This window comes from Tursiops truncatus, chromosome 1 (genome assembly GCF_011762595.2).
Source record: "Tursiops truncatus isolate mTurTru1 chromosome 1, mTurTru1.mat.Y, whole genome shotgun sequence".
NCBI lineage: Eukaryota > Metazoa > Chordata > Mammalia > Artiodactyla > Delphinidae > Tursiops > Tursiops truncatus.
Genome location: NC_047034.1, coordinates 145,892,096 through 145,915,221, shown reverse-complemented (window position 1 = coordinate 145,915,221; position 23,126 = coordinate 145,892,096). Strand labels below are relative to the sequence as shown.

Below are 23,126 nucleotides of genomic sequence, written 5' to 3'. Positions count from 1 at the left end.
CACAGTGAAGATCCTTCAACCTTCAGAACCTATGATTCTGTAACAGTTTAGGCACCTTTGCCTTTTCTGAACACCATGCAAAAACCATAGAACTTTTTCAATTGCATATAACAGAAACCTAGTTCAAACTGCCTTTAAGGGGGAGGGGAGATTGTGTTCGTTGCCTCACGTAAATGAAAGGCCAGACAGCTGAATCCAGGGGCTCAGAAAAAGTCTCCAGGTATATCTTCTCCATTTCTGGGCACCACTTATCTACTATTAGCTTCTGTCTTAGGCGGGCTCTCCCCTTGAGTGGCAAAGTCAGCCACCAGCCAGTTCCAGGCCTGCATTCTTTTATATATATATATATATATATATATATATATATATATATTTGTATTTGGTCAGTTTCAATTATGTATACACACATACATCCATTGCTTCAGGAACTTATAAAATTGCTTTGTTAAAAATTATAATATTCCCTTTGCTAAAAGAGGAATAGTGACACTAGGGGAGTTGGAGGAAAGAACGAAGGAAATGAATCATTTGAATATATAAATTATCTGGAAATGCAGGCCTGCATTCTTTAGCTTCACTCTCTCTACCCCCAATCCCCTAATAGGAGAGATGGCCTCTGTCCCCCAGGTGTTCCAGCAAAAGGCCATCATTGCCCCACTTGTGTGAAATGTCCATTACTAAACCAATCACTGAGATGACTGGCCAGGCCAGGGTCTCAATGCCCATCCCTGGAATTCGGGGGGTGGAGAAGGCCCACTTGAATCACATGGACCAAAATGGAGGAGGAAACTTCCCAAAGGAAAACTGGGAGACTGTAACCACAAGGAGGAGAGAACTCCAGGCAGGTAAAAACAACAGATATCCACAACAATGGCCAAACCCCACAAATTTAGCGAAGGAGACAGTCTGACCTGTGGAAGAATTTACCAGTCAGACTGGACCAAATCTTTTTTTTTTTTTGGCAGTACGCAGGCCTCTCACTGTTGTGGCCTCTCCCGTTGCAGAGCACAGGCTCTGCACGAACCCATGTCCCCTGCATCGGCAGGCGGACTCTCAACCACTGCGCCACCAGGGAAGCCCTGGACCAAATCTTTAACCTAGTAGACCCCTGCCACTCTGGCCTCCAAGAAACTATTCAGCAACAACAACAAAAATGAGATTCCAGTTTGATACTTATCAACTTGGAAGAATTTTTTTATGGTAATACTCAGTGTTATACCATAAGACAGGTACGTTTATATCAGGGTGATGGGGTGTAACTGGCAAGACCTTTCTGGAAAGCATTTCGGCAATTCATATCAAGATCCTTAGTATAGCACAGGGAACTATATCCTGTAATAAACCATAATGGAAAAGAACATGAAAAAGAATACGTATATACATATGTATTACTGAATCACTTTGCTGTACACCAGAAACTAGCACAACATTGTAAATCACCTATACTTCAATTTAAAAAAGATCCTTAGGGACTGCCCTGGTGGCAGTCCCACATGCCGCGGAGCAACTAAGCCCGTGCGCCACAACTACTGAGCCTGCACTCTAGAACCCACGAGCCACAACTACTGAACCCGCGTGCCTAGAGCCCGTGCTCTGCAACAAGAGAATCCACCACAATGAGAAGCCCGTGCACCGCAACGAAGAGTAGCCCCCGCTTGCCGCAACTAGAGAAAGCCCGCGCGCAGCAATGAAGACCCAACGCAGCCATTAATAAATATATTAATTTTTAAAAAATAATAAAAAATAAAAACATCCTTAAAATTTTTTTTTTTTTTTTTTTTGCGGTACGCGGGCCTCTCACTGTTGTGGCCTCTCGCGTTGCAGAGCACAGGCTCCAGACGCTCAGGCCCAGCGGCCATGGCTCACGGGCCTAGCCGCTCTGCGGCATGTGGGATCCTCCCGGACCGGGGCATGAACCCGAGTCCCCTGCATCAGCAGGTGGACTCTCAACCACTGCACCACCAGGGAAGCCCCTTAAAAATATTTTGACCCTCTGACCCAGTAATTCCACTTCCAGAAAAAAATTATAAGAAAATAACCCAAAATATGGACAAAGATATATATGTACAAAGATTTTCATCATGGCATTTTTATAATAGAAAGAAAGGAGTAAAGGAAGGAAGGAAGGAAGGAAGAAAGAGGGAAAGAAAGAAAGGGCCTATACGTCTAAGGATGGGGGGAGTGGTAAAATGAAACATGGTAACTCCATATACTAGAAGATTATGTAGTCATTAAAACATTTTTTTAACAGTTTTAAATCATATGAGATAGTTCTTGTAATTTTGTTGAATAAGAAAGCAAGACACGGGATTTCCCTGGTGGCACAGTTGTGAAGAATCCGCCTGCCAATGCAGGGGACGTGGGTTCAAGCCCTGGTCCGGGAAGATCCCACATGCCATGGAGCAACTAAGCCCGTGCACCACACACTTAGAGTCTGTGCTCCGCAACAAGAGAAGCCACCACAATGAGAAGCCCAAGCACCACAACAAAGAGTAGCCCCTGCTGGCTGCAACTAGAGGAAGCCTGCGCACAGCAATGAAGACCCAATGCGGGCATAAATAAATAAATAAAAGAAAGCAAGACACAAAATTATCTATGCAGTATATTAACCATGTAAAAGAAAACCAGAAATGCCCAGAAATGAAAAGAAAGGAAATACTTTAAAATGTTAGCAGTATTTCTCTCTTAATGGATGCTTTATTTTTTTATTTTCTTTTTACTTGTATTTTCTACAATGATCAAATATTACTTAAACATTGTTTGGGAAAGTTACCCCTTCTCAGCTCCTAAAATGCAGCCACCCCCTTACCATGCCAGTTATTTGGACACCTGGAAAAAAACACTTAATGAGTGACAGATGAAAGTTAGCAATGTTTTTTTGTATCTTAAAACTTTTCCCCAATCATCCACAGAAAGATTAGTTTTTCTTGTAATTGTCAGTCCTCCCTTAGAAATAACCCATCACTTCATCACACGATTTTTTTTTTTTAAGTAAAACAAAACCTGGGAACAGAACAGAAACCTGTGCTGAACGCTGATATGAAAATGAATAGGCAGTGGGATTCCAGCTGCCAGTGAAGTGCCTGTGCAGAAGGGATGCTCAGGTTGACGGATGCCAGAGAACGAGGTAGAAGAAATGCCTGCAGGAACTCCAGCCTGCCACTTTTTGGGCTCTGTGGACACATTCTACCTAGAGGTCCCTCAGATGACAAGGTCTCCTTCACAGCAGGCAACGGCTGATTGTCAATGATTGCTGGCTGGGAAGACAGAAAACAAGATTGCGCTTCTATGACCTCACAAATTGCACCACCTCCAGGAAACTTTCCCTACCTCCTCCCCCAATCCCCCTTACCCCCTCTAGATTGCATTTCTCCCGCAAGGAGCCATGGCTCTGGTGGTTTCCCTGCCCCTCTTAGAACAAATGTCACCATTGATGATGCAGCAGCTGGAACTGTGAGAAGACATCACACAGACCTTTGTTCACTTCCAGTGACCTTTGTTCTGCCACTCAATTTCTGAGCCTGTTTCCTGAGCTATAAAATTGACACTGTAATCTCCACAGCACAGAGCACTGGCCCCCTCCAGGGACTCTCTTTGGGAACGATCAGACAACTCAGTCCTTGAGCTCCTATAACATGACTGTGCCCAAAGAAACTGCCTAGCAATCCAGAACCAGAAAGGAACGCTCGCCAGACCCGGCCCAGTGGTAGCAGCACCCCCAGCCCAGCCTCCCCACCCAGACCTCCAGCCAGCCGCAGCCAGGGAACAGCCAGCCAGCAGTGCTAATGATACCCCTCCCATCTTATGGACAGAGGAATTGCCAGGTGGGACGAAAGGACCCCAATTATTGAGGGTCTGTCCAGGGGTGTGGTCAAAGGCATGTCCAACATTGAACTCAGCTTCCCCTCAAATGTTTTACTCTTCCTGATCCCTGTCTCAGAGAATAGCAGCACCCTGGGAACCCAAGTTAGAAATCAAGATATGCCTCTTATTCAATCTATCACCAAGTCCTGTCGCTCCTACCTCTCCCAAATCCATCCACTTCTTTCCACCACAGGGCTGCCGCATAGTTCGTGCCATTATCCTCCTCCTCACAGGTCTCTTTGTGCCCACACTGCCCCAGTGGGAGCCTATCTCCTCCTGCCTCCGATGAAAACTCAACAGCTCTCAGAAGGGAAACCGGCCTCTGTAACTTTGAGCCCCACCTTGCCCCAGTCTGGCCCCAGCTCACCTTTCCACTGCCTGCCTCATGCCTCCCCGTTTCCCGCAAATTCACGGTCCTGTTTCTCCCTGCCTGTTTTTACTCATGCTGTCCCCTCTGTCATTAACATTCTTCTCTTCTCCCTCTTCCACTGACAAGCTGCTACTCATATTCTAAGACTCAGCTCCGATTTCCACTCTTCCAGAAGACTTTTTGCTCCCCATGCCCACCCTCACCTCCAAACTAGGCTAAGTAGCTTTCATTGCTACACTTGCTGAACACTGTTCTAAGCACCTTTGCTGTCCTAACTCATTTAATCCTCAAACAAATCCACAAACCCTGGGCCTAGGTTCTCCTATTATTATTTTACAGATAAGAAAAGGTTTGTGGAAGTTAAAGCAAATTTTCCAAGGCCAAACAGTAAGTGGCTTAGCAGGGCTGAAAACTAGGTCTATTTACTTTTTTTTTTTTTTTTTAAATAAAAAGAGCTGTCGTGTCCTTTTCTGGTTATAAAAGTAACAAGAAAAAAGTGAAGACACACTCCTCTTTTTGTCAGTTTGTTGAATATCCTTGCTGTGGGCATGCGGTATGCACTCAGTAGATGCCATCTCCCTATGCCTAGACATACATCCTGATTTGGCTAGCGTTTCCTTATAAAGTGCCCACACCATTCCTGCAGGTCTGCTTCCTGAAGCTGGAGCCCCAGCACCCAGCACCCTTACTCCCGCCTGTCCTCTCCTCCACCCTCCTCCCAGTAGTGTCAGGCTCTCAGGCCTCCGAGGTGTAACTCCAGCTTTGGCTTCCCTGCCAGGCTTGGGGCGGCCCATCACAGGTCCGGGTATTCCCCCTCGTCTTCCACCCCACAATCTCCAGCGCTATACACGCTCCCCAGCCCTAAACCTTCATATCTCTCCACCAAAAACCTCAGGCCCGGACCTGAGTTCAGCCTGCCCAAGCTGCTCCCCATTCCCTATACTCCTAGTCGGGTTCTTGCTGGTCTTCCAGACCACCGCTTCCGGCTCCACACCCGGCGTTGGCGTTCCGGCGGGTTAATTACAGCCCCGCCCCCAGGCCGGAGCCGCCGCTGCCCAGCACCCGTACTCCCAACACCACCCCTATCCCCGGGCTAGCGGGGAAGGCACCCCCGCCCAGTTCTAGGCCCTGGCGCCCTTGGGTCAGGGCCGGGGGAGGCACGTCCAGCCAAGCTCTGGCGCCGGGCGCGTCCCGCTTTACGGAAGAACGTCCGGGAATAAATCCGGAGCGGATTTGCATCACAGCAGCACTGGGAGGGCTCACAGCGGCCAAAGCCCTAAAGCCGAGGACGTCCCTCTCCCGTCCACCACCCCGCCCGCAGTGGCGGGATCGGGAAGCTGCTGAAGGGAGGAGGTGTGCGCAGTGGCCCGGAAAACCTGGGGCGGGAAGGCAGCTACCGGGGTGTAATCTTCTCCCCTTACCTGGGCCCGACCTCACGCTGGGCCTGGGTCCTGTCGAGGGAGGTCAGGGCAGAGCCTAGGATTGGAGGAAACAGACCGGGCCCTGGGGTGGTGAGAGTCCAGCAGACCCCACCCCTGCTGCTAAGACTCTCCCAGCCCTGGTCTTCCTCAGACTGCCGTACCAACCGCCTCGGGGCCCTGGATCCCTGCGGCCTCCATCTCTGTGACTACTCACAGAGCACAGACAGTCCTGATCTCAAGTCCTGACCCTGGCTTACACTATTGCCCATCAGACTTCTCTTCCAACCACATGGGCCAGCCTTGTAGGGCAATTTATTCATCCCACATAGCCAATCAGTGTCCCCTCTGGGCCGTTGCTCATGGTGTTTCTCAGCCAGGAAAAGTCTTTTATCCCTTTGCATCAGTTAAAAAGTTGTCCTTTCTTTAAGCCCAGCTTTCAAACCACGTATACATTTTTGATGAAGCCTTTAGGGGTCTGTGCCTCTGCCTTTCTAAGCTCCCAGTATACAAAGTCTGAACCTGTCTTTTAGCCCTGACATCTCTCTTGGTGTGTCTACCAAGCAATCTTTGGCAAGTCCTGTTCTCTTTCTGGACCTAAAACTCTTTCCTCACCCTTACAGTGAAGGATCTGGAAGAGATGACTGCCCTCCCCCGGCCCCCCCGTCGGGGTGCCTCCAGTCCTGACCCTGTGAGACAGTGACTTCCTGATTTCCCAGCCCCCTGTGATGACCCAACCTTGGACAGGGCAGGGGTTAGGTGTCCATCTGAAATCCTTCCACTTCCTTTGAGCCAGTTAACTGAGGCAGCTGTGCAAGGTTGCTGAGTCTCAGGGATCCAAAAGGTGCTGGAACCCTCAAGGCAGTGAGACTAGTGCCAACACACCATGCTATCCCAGCTGGAAAGTCCCCTGCCCCAGGCCCCAAAGGCCTGTCAACCAGCTCCAGCTTCAGGTGGCAGAGGCTAGCCCATCCCAGAAAGCGAAGAAGCCCACATTCACAGACCCTCCCCAACATGCACACACTATCTCCAGGAACGGTGACAGCAGCCTCTCAACACCCTAAAGATCAGACCAGAACCACCCCACTCTCCAAGCCAACCTCCTCACACTCAGCCCATCTCAGCTATCTCCAGTCTGAGCTCAGGATACCCAGGGGTTCCCAAGAGGAGCCTCAGTTCAGCTTTTTTCACAGCATGAGCTGTCAGTCCTTACTGCAAACTTTTCTTCTTTTTTTTTTAATAAATTTATTTATTTATTTATTTTTGCCTGTGTTGGGTCTTCGTTGCTGTGTGCAGGCTTTCGTGGCGAGCGGGGGATACTCTTCGTTGTGGTGCGTGGGCTTCTCATTGCGGTGGCTTCTCTTGTTGCGGAGCACAGGCTCCAGGCGCGTGGGCTCAGTAGTTGTGGCGCATGGGCTTAGCCACTCCGCAGCATGTGGGATCTTCCTGGACCAGGGCTTGAACCTGTGTCCCCTGCCTTGGCAGGCAGATTCTTAACCACTGCACCACCAGGGAAGCCCTGCAAACTTTTCTAAGTGCAACTCATCACCTTTCAGATCCAGCCAGAGAGACCACTTCTCCCTGAAACTCCCATCCATGGGCTTTCCTTTTACCTATTGAAGCTGCATGAAATCTGAAACCACAGCACTCAGAATTAAGACAGACCTGTTGAGATTCCGCTTCTGTTGCTCCCTACTGAATGATGTGAAGCATGTTATTTACCCTCCCTGAACCTCAGTTCCTTCATCTATAAGATGGGAGCAATGATTTATATACACAGGGTGGTTGCGGGCATTGTATAAGATTTATAAAAACACTCATCATGGGCAGTGACACATATAGCATGTCAAATGTGAGCATTATTTCTATTCCCTATTCCCTGCATTCTCCCCTGACGCTTCCAGACACTTTCTCTGGAAGCTGAGAATGGAGATATCTGAAGTTGAAACTGATCTGGACAAAAGCGGCACTATAAAGTACTAAAAGCTTCACTTAGGACCCAATTATAGACTTCAAAAAAAAGCAAAGGAGGTTTGGGGCCTGGAGAGGGAACAGCATTTGCCAAAGGTCACACAGCAGGTATAGGTAGGTAGAACAGAAGGCAGGCAGGGAGAAGGAGGCAAATGGGGGTGTGGGTAGAGGTCGAGGCTGAGGTTTTGAGCTGAATCCAAGGACAGGCAGCCGAGCAAGAGAATCTCCAACTGACATTGCCCCATTTCCCATGCGCAGGACCTGCTGGTCCTGGAATTTGCCTTTCTCTGGAGCTGCTCCTTCTGGGTTCCTGAGTTTGCAGTAGTTTCCCAGAAATACTAAGTAAATATCCCTGTTGTTTACTGAGTAACCAACCCCATAATCAGACAAGAGTCCCCATACAAAGTGCTGCTTCAAACTTGGCTCCTTCCATAGAGATGCCCGCCCCCAACAGACACCACCCCAGACAGATGCCCTCCACAAGGCCCCCTCCCAGGGCCTTGCTGGGGGCTCTGAACCCCACCCCACAAGCTGGCTTTGGTGTACACCATGTTGCTCCAGGTTCAGCATCCCTTCGGAGAGAGGCTGCTCCTGCCAGCAGCCCCAAGAAAAGTGTAGTATATAGACTTTTTTCTGTTTGGTACCTTTCTGACCCCCCCAAAAAAAAGCCAGCCATGGGTCACCATTCTAATGTGATAAAGAGTCTTACTAACCTACTAACCTTTGAAAATGTCCTGGGCTGATGTTAACCCCAATCCTGTGGAAGTTGGACGCATTAGGGCCAGTGTATTGTGCTACTTGATGAATTTTTCTTCAGGTTACACTTTATTTGTTTATATAGTTCCCCTTCTCTCCTCACTGCCACTCCACTCCCCTCATCCTCAGGAACCAGGAATGTGTCCTTACAAAAGAGGTCTATCTTCTGTCTGGTTTACTGCAGGTGTGTTACCTCACCCAAGCTCATGTGTCCCAGGCTCTGCCTCCTCCTTCCTGTTCGTGTGAGAACTCCTGTGCGCATCCCCAGTGGGGAATCCCCTGGTTTAGCCATCCACCCTTTACTAATTGACTTCTCAAGACTTCCTTCTCAAGGTTATGCTATCCTTGTCATCTGGGACTCGGTGATGCCAGAATTCTGTATTTCTAAGATTCTGTAACTCAGATTGCACCACGCTAGAATTCTGTGACGCTAAGATTCTGCGACTGTGGATTCTATGCATCCAGAATTTTATGGTTTTTGTGTTTCATGAGTTTGTCATTGACATGGTGACAACAGTCAGGATTCACTTGGCCTGGATTTCTGTGTTTGTTCTCCAGAGAATGCAAGTCTCAGCTCTAGGCTCTTTTCTATGAATTCACTGAAGGCAGAGGAAAAAGATGACTGGATAGGTGAAGGGTAGCACTCCTACCTCCCCTGGGGCTGCCCGGGGTGGGATATGCCCAGGGCAGCCCAGTCTTACGCCCATGCATTCAGTCCACCTGCCTCCCCAAAGCCCCTTATTTAGGCTCCAGTATCTGAGGGTAGCAGGAAAAGCAGCCTCCTTTACAGCCCTCCCACCCAACTTCCTTTACTCCCTGGACTGCCTGCGGGTCCAGGAAAAGAAAGTTGACTGGGAGACTGGCCTGGCCAAATGGGCAGAGGGGGAGGGTTAAACACAGGGCAGGGAGCCAGTGGAGGAGATATGGGAGATTCCCTAGGGAGCCCTGCAGCTTTCCCTGAAGGTGAGGAAGGAACAGAGGCCGGAAGTGGGGGTGGGGGTGAGGGCACTGGTAAGGGTGGGGTGACCGGTATTGCATTGTGGGGCTGGAGCTGGGCTTCCGGCCATTGATCCATTGGTGACAAGGGACCTCCAGCCTGGCGCCCTAGAGGCTGTCTGGTCAGCCCCTACCCACTGGCTTTGTGTTCCTGTGCCTAAGTCAGACTCCCAGGAAAACACGGAGGGCAGGAGTTGGGGGTGGGGAAACTGATCCTCTAGAGCTCCTTCCCGTAAGGGCCCACTGAGGCCAAGAAAGGGGGCAGGACTTTCTAAGGATCACACTGGGGTCTGGGGCAAAACAATGACTGAAACTCTGGGCTCCTGACTTCAGCCCAGAGCTATTTTCCACATACTCCAAAGGGCCCCAGTATTATAAAATGTTCCCTCAATGAGACCATTTGGCCAGACTCCATGCTAGAGGATGGGCCCACCCCCAGGCCACCTCCCAGGTGTGGTCTGGACCACTCCTCCAGCCCTGCGGCTTAGCTGAAGCTGCCAAACCCGATTTTCCAGCAGTTGCCCTGGCTGGGTAGAGCAGGAAGCCGTCCTCCAGGCACGAGCCCCTCAGGCTGCGGTCCTCCCCCTCCCACCTGCTGACCTCATCCCTGCTCCTTCTACACCGGTGCCACCACCACTTCCTCCTCCACCTGCCTGCCATCTCGCCTGGGCTGCTCTCTAGGCATTGAGGGATGTGGTCCAGCACTACCCCTCTCTGGTCCTCAGTTTTCTCATCTATAGATGGGAAACACTGGACTGCTTCCTGGGGATCGATTGTGGGGAAGCTCCAAAGAAAAGAGAGACACAAATAGCAGTGGGCCACCACTTGGATGGTGGGCTGCTGCAGTGCTGGGAGCAGAGAGTGGGGTGTGACAAGGAAGCAGTACTCTGTGGGATTCTGGAGGTGTGGTTGTTGGGGTGCGAGGTGCAAGTTAAAGGGAGTGCCCCTCTGGTTCCCTCAGGTCACCTCTGTGAGAGACAGAGACCATCATCCCAGACTAAATCCCCTCGTTACCAATTTTCAGAGCCCTCCCCGCGGTCCAGTGCGGTGCCTGTGTGCTCTGTTTCATGTCTGTCTCCCACCGAGCCATAACTCCAGCCAGGAAGAACGCCCACTGTCATGCTCACTGCTCTGTCCCCAGAACTTGGCATCCTCCCTGGCACACAGCAGGCACTACTGACCAAGACACAGTTTCAGATTGAAAAGCAGAAGGAGAGGCGCCCTAGGGGCTGGAGACCGGCCAGGTCAGCTCACCTAACCCAGGCCCCTTCTCTGGGCTGCCAGACTGCCCAAGCCTCCTCCTCTGGCCTGGGAGCCCGGTGTTCTCAGCTTCCAGGGAGCTATGGCTGGGGTGAGGGAGAATGAACTGTATTCGGTCAACCGGGGGGTCTCTTAGACTGGGGTGGTGGGTGCCCACTGGCTGCGGCTGCCGCTGGGAGCCTGAAGGGGGAGGAGAGATGGGAACCTGGGAGGGGGAGGGGCAGTGAAGCAGCCATCATTGCAGAGGAAGCTAAAAATAGCCAGAAGAGCTGATGTCATCGGGTTCCCACAGCTCAGTACCCTGCTCACTCACACACACACACACAAATGCACACACACTCTCACAGACCCAGATACACACAGACACAAGTGTGGGCATGCATGCATGCATGCACTTGCACACAAACACACACATACACTCATATAGGGGAGGGAGGCTCTTCTGGGTCCCAGGGCCGCAGGGGCAGGGAAGTCTGGCGAGTGTGTTTGCATGTATGTGTGTGTGTACCTGGGTTTGCATGAGTGTGATTGCAAGTGTCTATACGCTTGTGTGCTGCGTCTAGGAGCACGCATGTGTGTGTGTGTGTGTGTGTGTGCTCATTTGTAGGCATGGGTATGTGTTGTTACATGTGTCATGTGGAGAGGTTTATATGCATTTGTGTCAGTGCACATATGTTTATAGGCATGTACTTGTATGCATGTGTGAATTTGTTGCATTGTGTATCTGTGAGTCCAGTTGTATTTACATGTCTGCATGTGTTCCTGTCATGTGTCTTTATATGTGTGGGCCCCCCTGTGGGCCTTGGGCACTAGCCTAGCTAGCTTCCAGCTCTGACTGGGGTTCAGCACCTTCCCCCTAAACCCTGAGAAGCCTCATCCTCCACCAGTGCTGTCTGGGCATGATGTGCCAGTGAATTCTCTGCCCCCTCTCCTCCTCTCAGGGTCCCAGTCTCTGGCAAGCCTTGGAGTGGATGAAAGCAGACAGAATTCATTTTCTCCTCACAGGCTTCCCAGGGGACCAGGCCAAAGGTCTCAGTGTTCACTCCCACCCCCAACCCTCAAGGAAGGGAGCCCTGGAACTGGAGCCAGACCTCAGGACATTGAGACACACACTAGCTTGTGCATAAAGTGACACCTTAGAGACACAGTCCCTCACAATGTTTCCTGCCACTGAGACACAACTCCATAGAGACACACCCCACGTAAACTCAGTTACACCCGATGACACATGGGCGCACATGCGGAAATCCAAGTGGAAAATCCCCAGGCCTGAGTCCCACTTTCTGGACTCTAACTCAGTCTCACCCCACCCCCAAACACCCCAGCTAAGCTGTTAGTCCTGGAAAATACCAACCTCAGAGAATGGCTGTGGGGCTGAAGATGGTACACCCCGCTCAGAAGCTGACACTCTCCTCCTTCCGGCCGCCCGCACCCGCTTCCTGACCTTCATTCCTCTTCGTGGAGATGATGCCGCTCTCTCCGACCCGGTCGTATGCTCACAAACACACCTTGACACACACAGCTGGCAATAGAGGCACATTCTTTGCAAAGGCACGTTCAGCCACATGTCTGCTTAGATCCCCATTCTCTTGGTGTCACAAACACTGACCATAAGAGGCACACAGAGCCACATACACCTCTCGCTCAGGCACTCATGGTTTACACTGGAGCAGTGAAATCTGTCTTTCATGCTATCCTTTTCTGATCTGTGCCTCTACCTCCCTCTCCAAGGATCTGGCTTCTTATACCTTCCAAGATGTTTCCGGAGATCCTTTTCCCTGTGCAGATGGGAGTGCAAGGCAGGAAGTTCCCCCACCTCGTAGGCCAGATCAAAAGCTGAGGCCAAAGACGGTGTGTGTTGCTGACCTTGTTCTGTCCTTCCACTGTCTTACTCTGAGGCCTGCTGCTGTCGCTGAAGCCTATCCCTGGGAGCATTCAGTCCCAACCCTGCCCTTATACCCTACATAGTCAGCTGGAAACACCTTGGAGTGGGGTAAAGAGTTGGAGCAGAAAGGATTGTTATTTGTCTGCTGTTTACCACCCGTGGCCCTTAGGAGATGCAGGTCCGGAGCCAGCCAAGCTTCTGGACTAGTTTCTGGGCATTTCTAGAGGATCAGAAAGCTGCCACGTTGACAAAGGTGTCTGAGTACTGAGGAGAGGAAGGAGAGGGAAGAGTGTGAGGAAGGCAGAAGTTCTGGAAGCTCCACTGCTCCTCGATTCTCCTGTTTCCCCAGGCCCTCCACTTCCAGCCAATACATCCTCCGTTAAGGCTCTCAGCCTGAGGGATGCCTGCCATCAAGACCCCACTATACCTTTGGGGTGATAATTCACAGAAGGTGTGTCCCCCACAGTGCCTGCACAGGGCTAATGTGGGGAAAACTTGAGTGGCCCCGTTTTTCTCACCCCCCACCCTGGCTCAGGGCCCTCGGCTAACCTTGCAGTGGAAGGATCCACACCCTGGTGGTGGCAGTGTGGGTGTTGTTGATATCCGTGGCCATGGTGGCAAGATTGGTGGCTGCAGTGGTGGCAGCTGGGCCTTGGGATTTCTGCCGGTACCTTCTGCGGCTACACTTAAACATCCTGGGAAACCGGAGCCGAGGTCAGCCCATACCTGGCCTCTGGTAGGGGGAAATTACGCCCCGGGGCCGGGCTTCCCTGGTGGCGCAGTGGTTGGCAGTCCGCCTGCCAATGCAGGGGACACGGGTTCAAGCCCTGGTCGGGGAGGATCCCACATGCCGCAGAGCAGCTGGGCCCGTGTGCCACAACTACTGAAGCCCACGTGCCTAGAGCCTGTGAGCCACAACTACTGAGCCCATGTGCCACAGCTGCTGGAACCCGTGTGCCTAGAGCCCGAGCTCCGCAGCAGGAGAGGCCACCGCAGTGAGAGGCCTGCACACTGCAACGGAGAGTGGCCCCCACTCGCCACAACTAGAGAAAGCGCACGCGCAGCAACGAAGACGCAACACAGCCAAAAATAAATAATAAATAAATAAATATATAACAAGCCCTGGGGCCAAGGGGCACAGACAAGCTGAGAAGGCCCCATGGGCGCAGGGAACTTCTGTCATGTGCCTGATGGTGCTACTGGCCAGGGCAGCTGAGGCCTCGATGACATACAGAGTCTATGTAAGAGTAATGCTGTTTATTACAGGTCCTGATCCCCAGCCCCTCCCTTAGGGGCCAGGCTCCCTCACAATTCTCTCCATGGGTCCAGCCAAAGAGCCAGAAAACCTCAGCTTGGCCCCTTGGAAAAAAGGAACTCTGAGTAAAAAAATTCCTCCCTCATTTTCTCACTCATCCACATTAACAATGTTTATTGAGTACTTACTGTGTGCCAAACACAGTGCCAAGTCCTTTACAAACATAATCTCATCTAATCCCACAACAACCCTACAAGGAGATTCTGTCATTATTCCTATTTCATATACAGTCGATTCTTGTTATTCGTGGTAGTTAGCCCTAATAAAGTCACCACAAACACTGTATTAGCAAATATTGAGCCAATGCTCCCAGGAGGAATACAGGATTAGATTCATACTAACCTCTGGTCACAACATTTTTCAACTGAACAATAACCTAGTTTATTTGTGTTTCTGTTAAAGCCACTTCATTTAAAATATATTGACGTCAATAACATTGAACTCACAGCCAACAAATGGCCAACGTTTGCCTGAATGAAGTTTATCTAACACATGTATTTTCTTCATAAGGCATATCACAGCCTTCTTGCACTTCGGAACACTAGAGAGCACTTCAGCACTACGCTGGAGGGAGTCTTTAATAGCAAAGTCACCAACAAAAAGCACAAAAATGCAAAAAACATGACAGACACTAAATAGGCCGCAAAAAGAACACTTGTTTACATTGTGAGAGCTGAAACAAGAAGGCAGAGCGTCCCCTTGTTCAACCTCAGCATGGTAGACAACTCAAATTTTTTGCAGCTCTGCGCATGTCCATGAATGACCACAAAAGTGCTGTGAGTATTGGTTTGGAGTTTTAAATCATTTTTAGTGAGTGGGTAAATTCACAGATATGGAATCCATGAATAATGAGGATCAACTGTACAAGGAAACTGAGGCTCAGTTAGGCTCACACAATTAGAGGCAGGCAGGGATTCAAATCTGGGATGGCCGAGGCCCAAAGCCCAGACGTTTAACTCCTGCTATTCTGCAAGCATTCATTCATTCAGAAATGTGCACTTAACCTTCTGTGCCTCTCTTTCCCCATATTTAAAAAGCAGACGAAAAGAGAGTCTTATCTCATAAGATTGTTGTGAAAGGAGAAAAAAGACTTACTATATAAGTGATGCATTTAAAACATGATATGTACAAATGTTAGTGTTAACAGCCTTCCTCTCTCTCCTGTCTCTTCAACTGCCTCCTCCCATTATAAAAACAAAACAAATTTTAAAATCTTCCATCCCACACCCCCTCTGGCTGTGACTCTCCTTATGCTGAACTTTTCACTCTGTGGTCATTCCCTTATGTCCCAGAATGGGAAGAAAAATCTCATTTTAAATCCCACTTGAAAACCCCATAACTACTCTGTTATACAGACCAGGAAACAGAGGCTTAAACCCAAGTCTAAGAAATGCCCCTTGGGTCACACAGCTAATAAGCAACAGAACCAGGATTCAAGCACTTGGTCTGAGTGACTTAAAAGCCAGAACTTTCCCAGCACCTCGACCTCCAGGACCAGCAGCCCCGGAAGGATTGACGATGATGGGGATTACCGAGCTGTAGAACTTGGTGGGGAGGGGTCGGGGGAGGAATGGGGGCAGTGCTTTTGTGTGACCATGGTGCCCCCTGCTGGCAGGAATGGAAGGGGTGTATGCAGAGTGCTGAGAGGACTGAGGAGAGAGAAAGGGTGGGGAGGGAGAAGAGTGAGGAGGAAAGACTCAGGGGAGGAGAAAGATGGGTTGAATGTTTTTGGGTTTTTTAAACATCTTTGTTGGAGTATAATTGCTTTACAGTGGTGTGGGGTTGAAGTTTTGTGGAGAGAAAAAGACTAGAAGATTAGGAGTCGTTTGCCACTCAGAGGAGGGGGCAGAAAACTCCAAGCCTTGGCCGTTGCCTTGAAAGCATGTGTGGGCATGCCTGCGTGAGTGTGTGTGTGTGTGTGTGTGTGTGTGTGTGTGTGTGTGTGTGTGAGAGAGAGAGAGAGAGAGAGAGAGAGAGAGAGTGTTTCAGTACGTACTTCAGATGTTGCTCTGTTGATTGTTGCTGGGAGTCAGTCCACACAGTTCAGAGTGTGTGTGTGCATGTGTGAGTGTGCATTCGAGAGCACTAGGAGGTGTTTGTGTGTGTGTGTCTGAATATACAGCTTGGGCAGATGTGCGTGCCTCGAGCATGCAGGGTGTGTACGACAGTATCAGCAGGTGCAGGGTAGGAAGCGCCTGTGCGCGCTGCCGTGGTGGAGGGCACACAGTTCTAGGAGGCCACTTGCCCCACCCCCAGACCTCTCTCTCCTTCAGGTCAGGAGGGGCGTTGCCCATGGCTGGCGTTGCCAGGAGGAGCCCCGAGGCGGCTGGGGCTGTGAGGACAGAGCGCCAGGCAGCAGGGGGGCAGTAGGCGCTGGAGGAGGCGGACGGGCTGCGTGTGGGGTAGGCGGGCGGGCAGAAGGAGGCCTTTAAAGCACCTGCCCCGCCCACAGGTGAGCAGTGTTGTGTGAGAGCCAGCTCCGTCTCCCCGCCTGCCCACTCAGTGGCAGTTCCCCGGAGCTGCAGTTCCCTCTGGAGCCTCAGCAGATCCCTCTTTCAGAACTCACTACCAAGAACCCTGAACAGGTGATGGCATAGGATAGAGACTATCCCGTGAAGTGAAATCAATCTGGAAACAGGTTTGGGGAGTTGGAAGGGCCATGGGGAGGGTCTTGGAAGAGTCTAGGATTGGTTTCGGGGGGAGTGGAAAGCCCAGGATACACAGGTGCCAGGGAAGGGCATGGAGTGACCCTGTAGCGTGGGAGTCAGGCTTGGGGTGCCAGTAGAGGAACCTGGGATGTTAGGATTTCAGAGTGCCAGGTGTTGGTAGAGGGCCTGGGCAGTACAGAGGGATAGGAGCGTCAGGATGGCAATTGGGAAAAGTCCTGAGGTGTCAGAGTCCAGATGCAGGAAAAGCTTGGTGATTATGTGAGTCCAGGATGCTGGAGTCTGGTGTGTCAGCCCAGGTTGGGGGTGGGGGCAGGGAGCAAGGTCCTAACACACACATCTGCCTCCCAGGAGCCACCATGCAGTGCTTCAACTTCATTAAGACCATGATGATCCTCTTCAATATGCTCATCTTTGTAAGTGTGGGGGTTATGGGCTCTTTGGGGTTCCCTATAGGAGTAGGTCTTAACCTGAGCAGAGCCCGAACTGGGGAAGAGGAGACTGCTATGCCCAGATTCTTCCTGCAAGTTGAGGAGGTGCAGAAGTTTTCCCAAATGCTGAGTCCTGGTCCCAGTAGCAGCCTGGCTGCCACACAGTTGGGGTGGAGAAGGTTAGGGGCATCCTCTCCCTTCCAGGAAGCTTCAGCTCAGGCAGGCTTACAGCAGGGCAGAGTAGGCTAACAGGCTGGGGCCCCAGTGAGGGGAAGGGGTTTGCCCAAGGTCACCTCGTGTGGAAGGAAATTCAGTGGCCTCTGTATGATGGGGAACCAAAAGCACAGAAGGCCCAGAGACATCGGAGCAGAGTGTCAGCTGCAAGCAGCCCTTATTCATTCAACAAACACATTGCCTAAGACCCTGTGCTGAGTGCTGGGGTGACAGGTAAGCAAGCCCTTTCTCTGCCCTTGGGGATCTCAGGTCCAGCCGGTCAGATAGGCAGACAGTTTTGACATAGTATACGTGGTCTTAGCACAGGGGTCCATAGGAGGGGCTTGAACCCTGCCTGGTCAGAGAAGACTTCTAGGAGGAAATAGCTGAGGCTAGGAATTTGCACTGAGTGAGGGGGTTGGTAAAGCATGCAGAAAGGCCCAAAGGCAATGAAATCAAATATTGTTCAGAAAACCAGGAACAGATTATATAGGGCATGTTTGAGGAAGCTGAGCAATGAGGCATGAACCCTAGAGATGGGCAGAAATGGACAAAATGGACAAAGGACAAAGCCCTTGGATGGTGGCTAAGGGATGGAAGAAGGGGCAAGGGAGACATCATCTTGGAGATGATGACCACGTCTCTGGCAAGAACAACCTGGGGGATATCTCACAGGCAGCTGTGTACCCAGTGGGGTTGCAGCTCAGGATATTTGAAAGTCATGTGCCCATAGGTGATTGTTGAAGCCATGGGAGGGGTGAAACCACTCAGGGAGAGTGAACTCCAGGAAACTCAGCTTACAAGGGATAAACAGGGAAATGGTCACCAGGAAGCAAATGAAGAAAGAGCAGCAGGAAGCAAACCAGGAGGGCGAGCGAGGTTATCAGGGAGGTCAAAGAGGATCCACCCATGACTAAACACATGTCACCAGAGACCTTGGCGCCACATGAGAGTGGGTTAGGGTGAGTGAATGGGGAGGAAATGGAGACATGAAGTATAGATGAATTTGGAGAAATTGGGCTGGGGGGGAGTAAACTCTGACTCCGATGTGGTCTGTGCCTTGGGCTTCCTCTGGTTTCAGGGAACTAGACTTTATCCATGTATCTGAAGAAGGCAACAGGACTGAAGGGATTTGGAGAGCAGGGGCTCTGGCCCGAGGGGGTTAAAGGCAAATCTGGTTTGGTTTCTGCTTCTGTTGCCCTTGCCTCGCCAGACTGGGCAGGGCAGGCCTCAGACTCCTTGAAATTTGACCCTGTAGGCTAAAAGCCCAGCTTTCTGTCCTTGGGCAAACATGCCTGGGATCCACCCACCATCTGCCACCTCACTCCTGGTTCTAGCCTCAGTTTCCATAGCTGGGAAGTAGGGACTGGACACCTACCTAGGCAGTGTCAGGCTGATTTATCCACTGAAGCTCTGGATCAGCAAGGCTTTGCTCTAAGCTGTGGGAACTGGGCAGTGCCCTCCTCCCCAGTCTAGGCTTCAGGATTCCCTCTGAGCTGGGGGTTGAGCCAGAGAGCCCCTAAGAGCTCTGGCTGTACTTCCTCTCTGGTGCCTCAGTTTCCACTTGGGTGGCAAGGAGAAGTCTAGGCTGGTTCTGGAGGGAAGCCAAATGGGGCCTTGGGGTGGGTATCCCTTCTCACCACCGCCCTCTCCAATGTTGGGAGCAGGTGTAAACCTCAGCCATGCCTCTGTTGCTATGGTGACTGTGGAGACTGCTCAAGGCTCCCACCCCCCTGTTTCCACCTATCAGAGGACAGTCGTTCCAGGCACCTGGAGGGGGGAATGGAGAGGGGAGCGGGGGGGAGGGGGAAGCTGCTGGGGGGGATGTTCACCTACTTTTTTCACCCCTAGCTATGTGGCATGACCCTGGCAACAGAGAGGGAAAGCCTTGCCCCTCCCCCCACCCTTCAGCTATTTCTGGAATCCCTGATCCCATTTATATCTGCCTAGGTGTGCAGCCTGGTGCTGGCTATGGATGTTCCAGCTCCCATCTTTCTGGCTCTAATGGATGTTTTTCCTCCCTACAGGATGAGTTTTTAGACTCCATAGTCAATAAAGGGGGAAGTTTCTCGTCTCCCATCTCCCTCACTCAGTTGCGTGGTAGGGAGCTGCTTGACGGCACTGTTTCAAGGCCTGCCTCTCTGTCTCCAGCTGTGTGGTGTGGCCCTGTTGGCAGTGGGCATCTGGGTGTCAGTCGACGGAACATCCTTCATGAAGATCTTCGGGCCACTATCATCCAGTGCCATGCAGTTTGTCAACGTGGGCTACTTCCTCATCGCAGCTGGCGCTGTGCTCCTCACTCTTGGTTTCCTGGGCTGCTATGGTGCTCAGACTGAGAACAAGTGCGCCCTCATCATGGTGTGTCAAACCCAGCTCCACAGGCCCGTAACCGAGACCCAGGGTCCCTCACCCTTGACACCAGGCCCTGGGGATCCCCAAGCCCTGCTCTGGACTCCAGGGGCCTCAGCCAGTGGGGCCCCTGACTTGTTTTCATGTGGGGGTGGGTTAGGGCAAGGAATGCATGAGGGACTGTCTCTCCCTAAAACTCAAGATCCCTGTTCTCCACTCAGTTCTTCTTCATCCTCCTCGTCATCTTCATTGCTGAGGTTGCAGCTGCCGTGGTTGCCTTGGTGTACACCACAGTGGTGAGGAGCGGGGATGGGGCAAGGGGGGAACAACTGGGCAAAGCACTGCGAATGGCCACCCTCCCTACCAGGCCCTAAACACTGACTTTCCCCACCCAGGCTGAGAACTTCCTGACGTTGATGGTAGTGCCCACCATCAAGAAAGAGTACGGTTCCCAAAAAGACTTCACCCAAGTGTGGAACTCCACCATGGAAGGGGTAAGGTGGGCTGGGGGAGATTTTGGGGTGAGGAGAAATAAGCAAGGCCCCACTGACCATCTCTTCTCCTCATCTTCAGCTCAAGTGCTGTGGCTTCACCAACTACACAGATTTTGAGGACTCTCCCTATGTAAAAGAGAACAACGTCTTTCCCCCATACTGTTGCTTTGACCGTGACAATGGCACATTTGTGGAACCCTGCACTAGTGTCGAGGCCCAGAACCAGAAAGTAGAGGTATAGGTTGGCCTGGGAGGTTGGGCTGCTTTAATGGCCCCGGAGAGCTGAATGTGAGTGGGGGCAGCTGCTGACTATAGATGCTCTCTCCCCTCCAAGGGTTGCTTCAATCAGCTTCTGTATGACATCAGAACCAATGCAGTTACCGTGGGTGGTGTGGCAGCTGGAATTGGGGGCTTAGAGGTAAGGAGGGGAGGAGGTTGGGGCAGGATATCCCCATGGGCTCAGGGCTGCTTGATCCATGTCTGAGGCCTTTCTGGAAGAGACAGACTTCTAACAAAACTTCATGTTGAATGTCTGGGGGCCAGGGGACTAAAGCTTAAGGACCCTGATCATGTTTCTTCCTCTCTGCCTGTTCCTTTCTCATCAGCTGGCTGCCATGATTGTGTCCATGTATCTGTACTGCAATCTGAAATAAGTCGGCTTCTGCCTCCGCCACTGCTGCTGCCATACAGGAACTGGGAAGGGGCACCCCAGCACTGCCAAGAGGCAGTGATCAGCGTGGAGACAGGATCTAACAGTGTCACTTGGGCTGGAGTGGGCCTGGGGCCAAATAGGCAGCACCCCCTTGAACCTGTGCCAGACTTGTCCTTCCATTGGTGATGTTGGGGTCCACCTATTTCAGAGCCTCTAAGGTAGCCAATCCTCTTGCCCATTCCTCCAGTCTGTTTCTTAAACCCTTGATACCCTCTCAGGCCAGGGGGGTGGGGTGCTCTTGGTGATCCCAGTACTCCACAGGGGGGATTAAAGGCACTGCACCGACAACACGAGCATATGCAAAATCAGCAGTCACCAGGCAGATGTGTAGAAAGCACTTCAGAACTCAAAAACCCATTAAAATGTTTCCATTTGGACTCTTTTCGTGTATCCTTCAGGAGAGGGACCCATCATGCCTCAACAGGCCTCAGATTCCTGTGGGGCTATTGACTCAGAAGGCTCCCAGAAATGTAGCAGAATGGAAGTAGCACGGAGGTGGGTGGCTATTTCTCACCTTCATTCGGATGCCAGGCCTGGGAGGGAGCCTAGCAAGGATGGCCAAGAGGACACTGAGGGAGGAAGCAGGGGCTGAGCCAGTCTGCAGTCCTATAATGTGGGAGGACTTTGGCCTGAAACTGCCCTCTCCTGGGTAGGAGCACTGGGCTGGAAAGCTATGAAAATAAAAAGCTTGTGCCCAAGTGGGGGCAGGGAGAGCCGAAATATTGCCAGGGCGATGGAAGAGGGTCATTCCTTAGGCTCTGGGAAGCCCTCCGGAAGCCCCCATCAGGGGACCCAAGCTGCCTACCCTTCTCATGCAGGCACAGCCCCCGACCTGTCCCTGCTTTGGGGACTTCAGAAAGAATTTCATTTACTCTCGGTCTTTGTTGCCCAGGGCTCTATAGATTTGATCTCTTATCGAGTCTTAACCACCCCCATGTTCCAGAAACTGGGCCTAGAAAGGCCAAGTGACTTGTTCCAGGCCCACAACCTCCCATGAAGAGCTGAGCCTGGATGTGGGTCCGGGACATGTGACTCCAGAGCCGGGTGGGATCCTGGCTGACATGGGAACATGACTTACATTTAGGCCAGAATGTCCCAGACATAGATCTGATTGCTGCTGCAGGAGACATAGCACTAGGGTGGGAGGCTGTGGCCAGAGGATATGGTGTCTACTACCAGGCGAAGCCCAGCCTGGCAAACCAGTCCTCCTTGCTTGCCTCTGAGCCCTGGATTCCTCTTCCCCGGTTTTACTAGGGCAACCCAGATCCATCACCCCTCGTGAATCCAAAAAGGAACTGCGACCTAGCCGGTGCAGTGCAGTGCCTGAGAGCTGGTCTGTGAGGCCCAGATCAGCAGCCTGCTGGGAGGATGGGCAGGTAGAGCACTTAGCCCCCTCCCACCTTTACCACCTTTCTATGCCTCTCACACTACCCCACCCCCAGGCACCTGTATAGAGGCTACAAGGGATTTGTCTGCCCTGGGTGGGCCTCCTCCACCTCATTATGAACTAATTGTTCCTCAACCTGGCTGTTGTGGCACCTCAAGCGCTATCTCTACCTCCAGCAAACACTGAAGCCACACACCACCCGTGCCATCGCCGAGCGGGGCTCCAGGCACCGCTTGGAGAGGCAAGGGCAGAGAGCTGGTGACAGGGCAGAGCTCCAGCCAGCTCCTGCCTCCCTGGCCAAGGCTCTATATAAGGAGCTCATGAGGCTCACTTTGCAAGGGCTCTGCAGGCAGACCCCTTCTCCAAGTGTCCTACACTTACTCTCTGGAACCTAAGTCCTTCACAGTTTCCTTAAATGTCATGCCCTGTGCCTTGGGCTATCTCAACCACTTCCTCTGGACAATCTCATCCATTTTCTGGTGCTAGCGTGACCAACTTAGATCTTCCTGACTTCTTTGGATCACTGGTTGGGTGATCTGATGAAAATGATGGCTTTTCTCCAGAAAAATGCCCAGATATGGAGTCTGCATACAAAGTACCCTAAGGACCATAGACATCCTTGTTCCTATGTCTCCACCGGCAGCCCAGTCCTCACTTCCTGAATGATGCCCATTCAGCTCTATCTCATCCACTTCCTTCCCACCTCCACTATACTCACCTGCTCTCTATCACCGCCCCCCGCCCCCATCCCCAGGTATCCCTTTTTGCTCTCTCTTGCTCCATTTTTGGGGACAGGTGCCCTGGCCCAGACACGAGCTAGGCAGAAAACAGCCTGATGGTTAATTAAACAGTGGGAATGGGGTATAGGGTGGCCGCTCTGAGCTCAGCCCCAAGTAGGGTGGGGCAAAGGTCAGGCTCTGTTGTTCTAGGGTAAAAACATTGGAGTTTGAGACTTGGGCATCCCCTGCTGGCCAAATGGCCCCAAATGGAAGATAAACCTGTGGAGGACAGTAAAGAAAACCCATCATCCATCATGACC

At 51.6% G+C, this 23,126-nt stretch overlaps 2 protein-coding genes and 1 long non-coding RNA gene across 3 annotated transcripts; 1 reads left to right on the top strand and 2 right to left on the bottom strand.

Annotated features, from left to right (window-relative positions):
- Window positions 1–1,782: 1,782 nt before the first annotated feature.
- Window positions 1,783–5,567, bottom strand: LOC141276154 (uncharacterized). The gene is made up of 3 exons (XR_012325236.1): window positions 4,024–5,567; window positions 3,353–3,451; window positions 1,783–3,257 (listed from the first exon to the last, which is right to left on the bottom strand). It is a non-coding gene; the product is annotated as an uncharacterized lncRNA (long non-coding RNA).
- A 7,093-nt stretch (window positions 5,568–12,660) lies between these two features.
- P3R3URF (PIK3R3 upstream open reading frame) lies at window positions 12,661–19,045 on the bottom strand. Its single transcript, XM_073790376.1, has 3 exons — window positions 18,524–19,045; window positions 13,070–13,215; window positions 12,661–12,784 (listed from the first exon to the last, which is right to left on the bottom strand). The coding sequence occupies exons 2-3, from the start codon at window positions 13,212–13,214 to the stop codon at window positions 12,741–12,743; spliced, it is 189 nt and encodes a 62-aa protein (XP_073646477.1). The 5' UTR covers window position 13,215; window positions 18,524–19,045; the 3' UTR covers window positions 12,661–12,740.
- TSPAN1 (tetraspanin 1) lies at window positions 15,534–21,070 on the top strand. Its single transcript, XM_033867331.1, has 8 exons — window positions 15,534–16,420; window positions 16,853–16,917; window positions 19,297–19,503; window positions 19,716–19,790; window positions 19,890–19,988; window positions 20,068–20,223; window positions 20,323–20,406; window positions 20,594–21,070. Exons 2-8 carry the CDS (start codon window positions 16,861–16,863, stop codon window positions 20,639–20,641), a joined length of 726 nt encoding a protein of 241 aa, XP_033723222.1. The 5' UTR covers window positions 15,534–16,420; window positions 16,853–16,860; the 3' UTR covers window positions 20,642–21,070.
- Window positions 21,071–23,126: the final 2,056 nt, after the last annotated feature.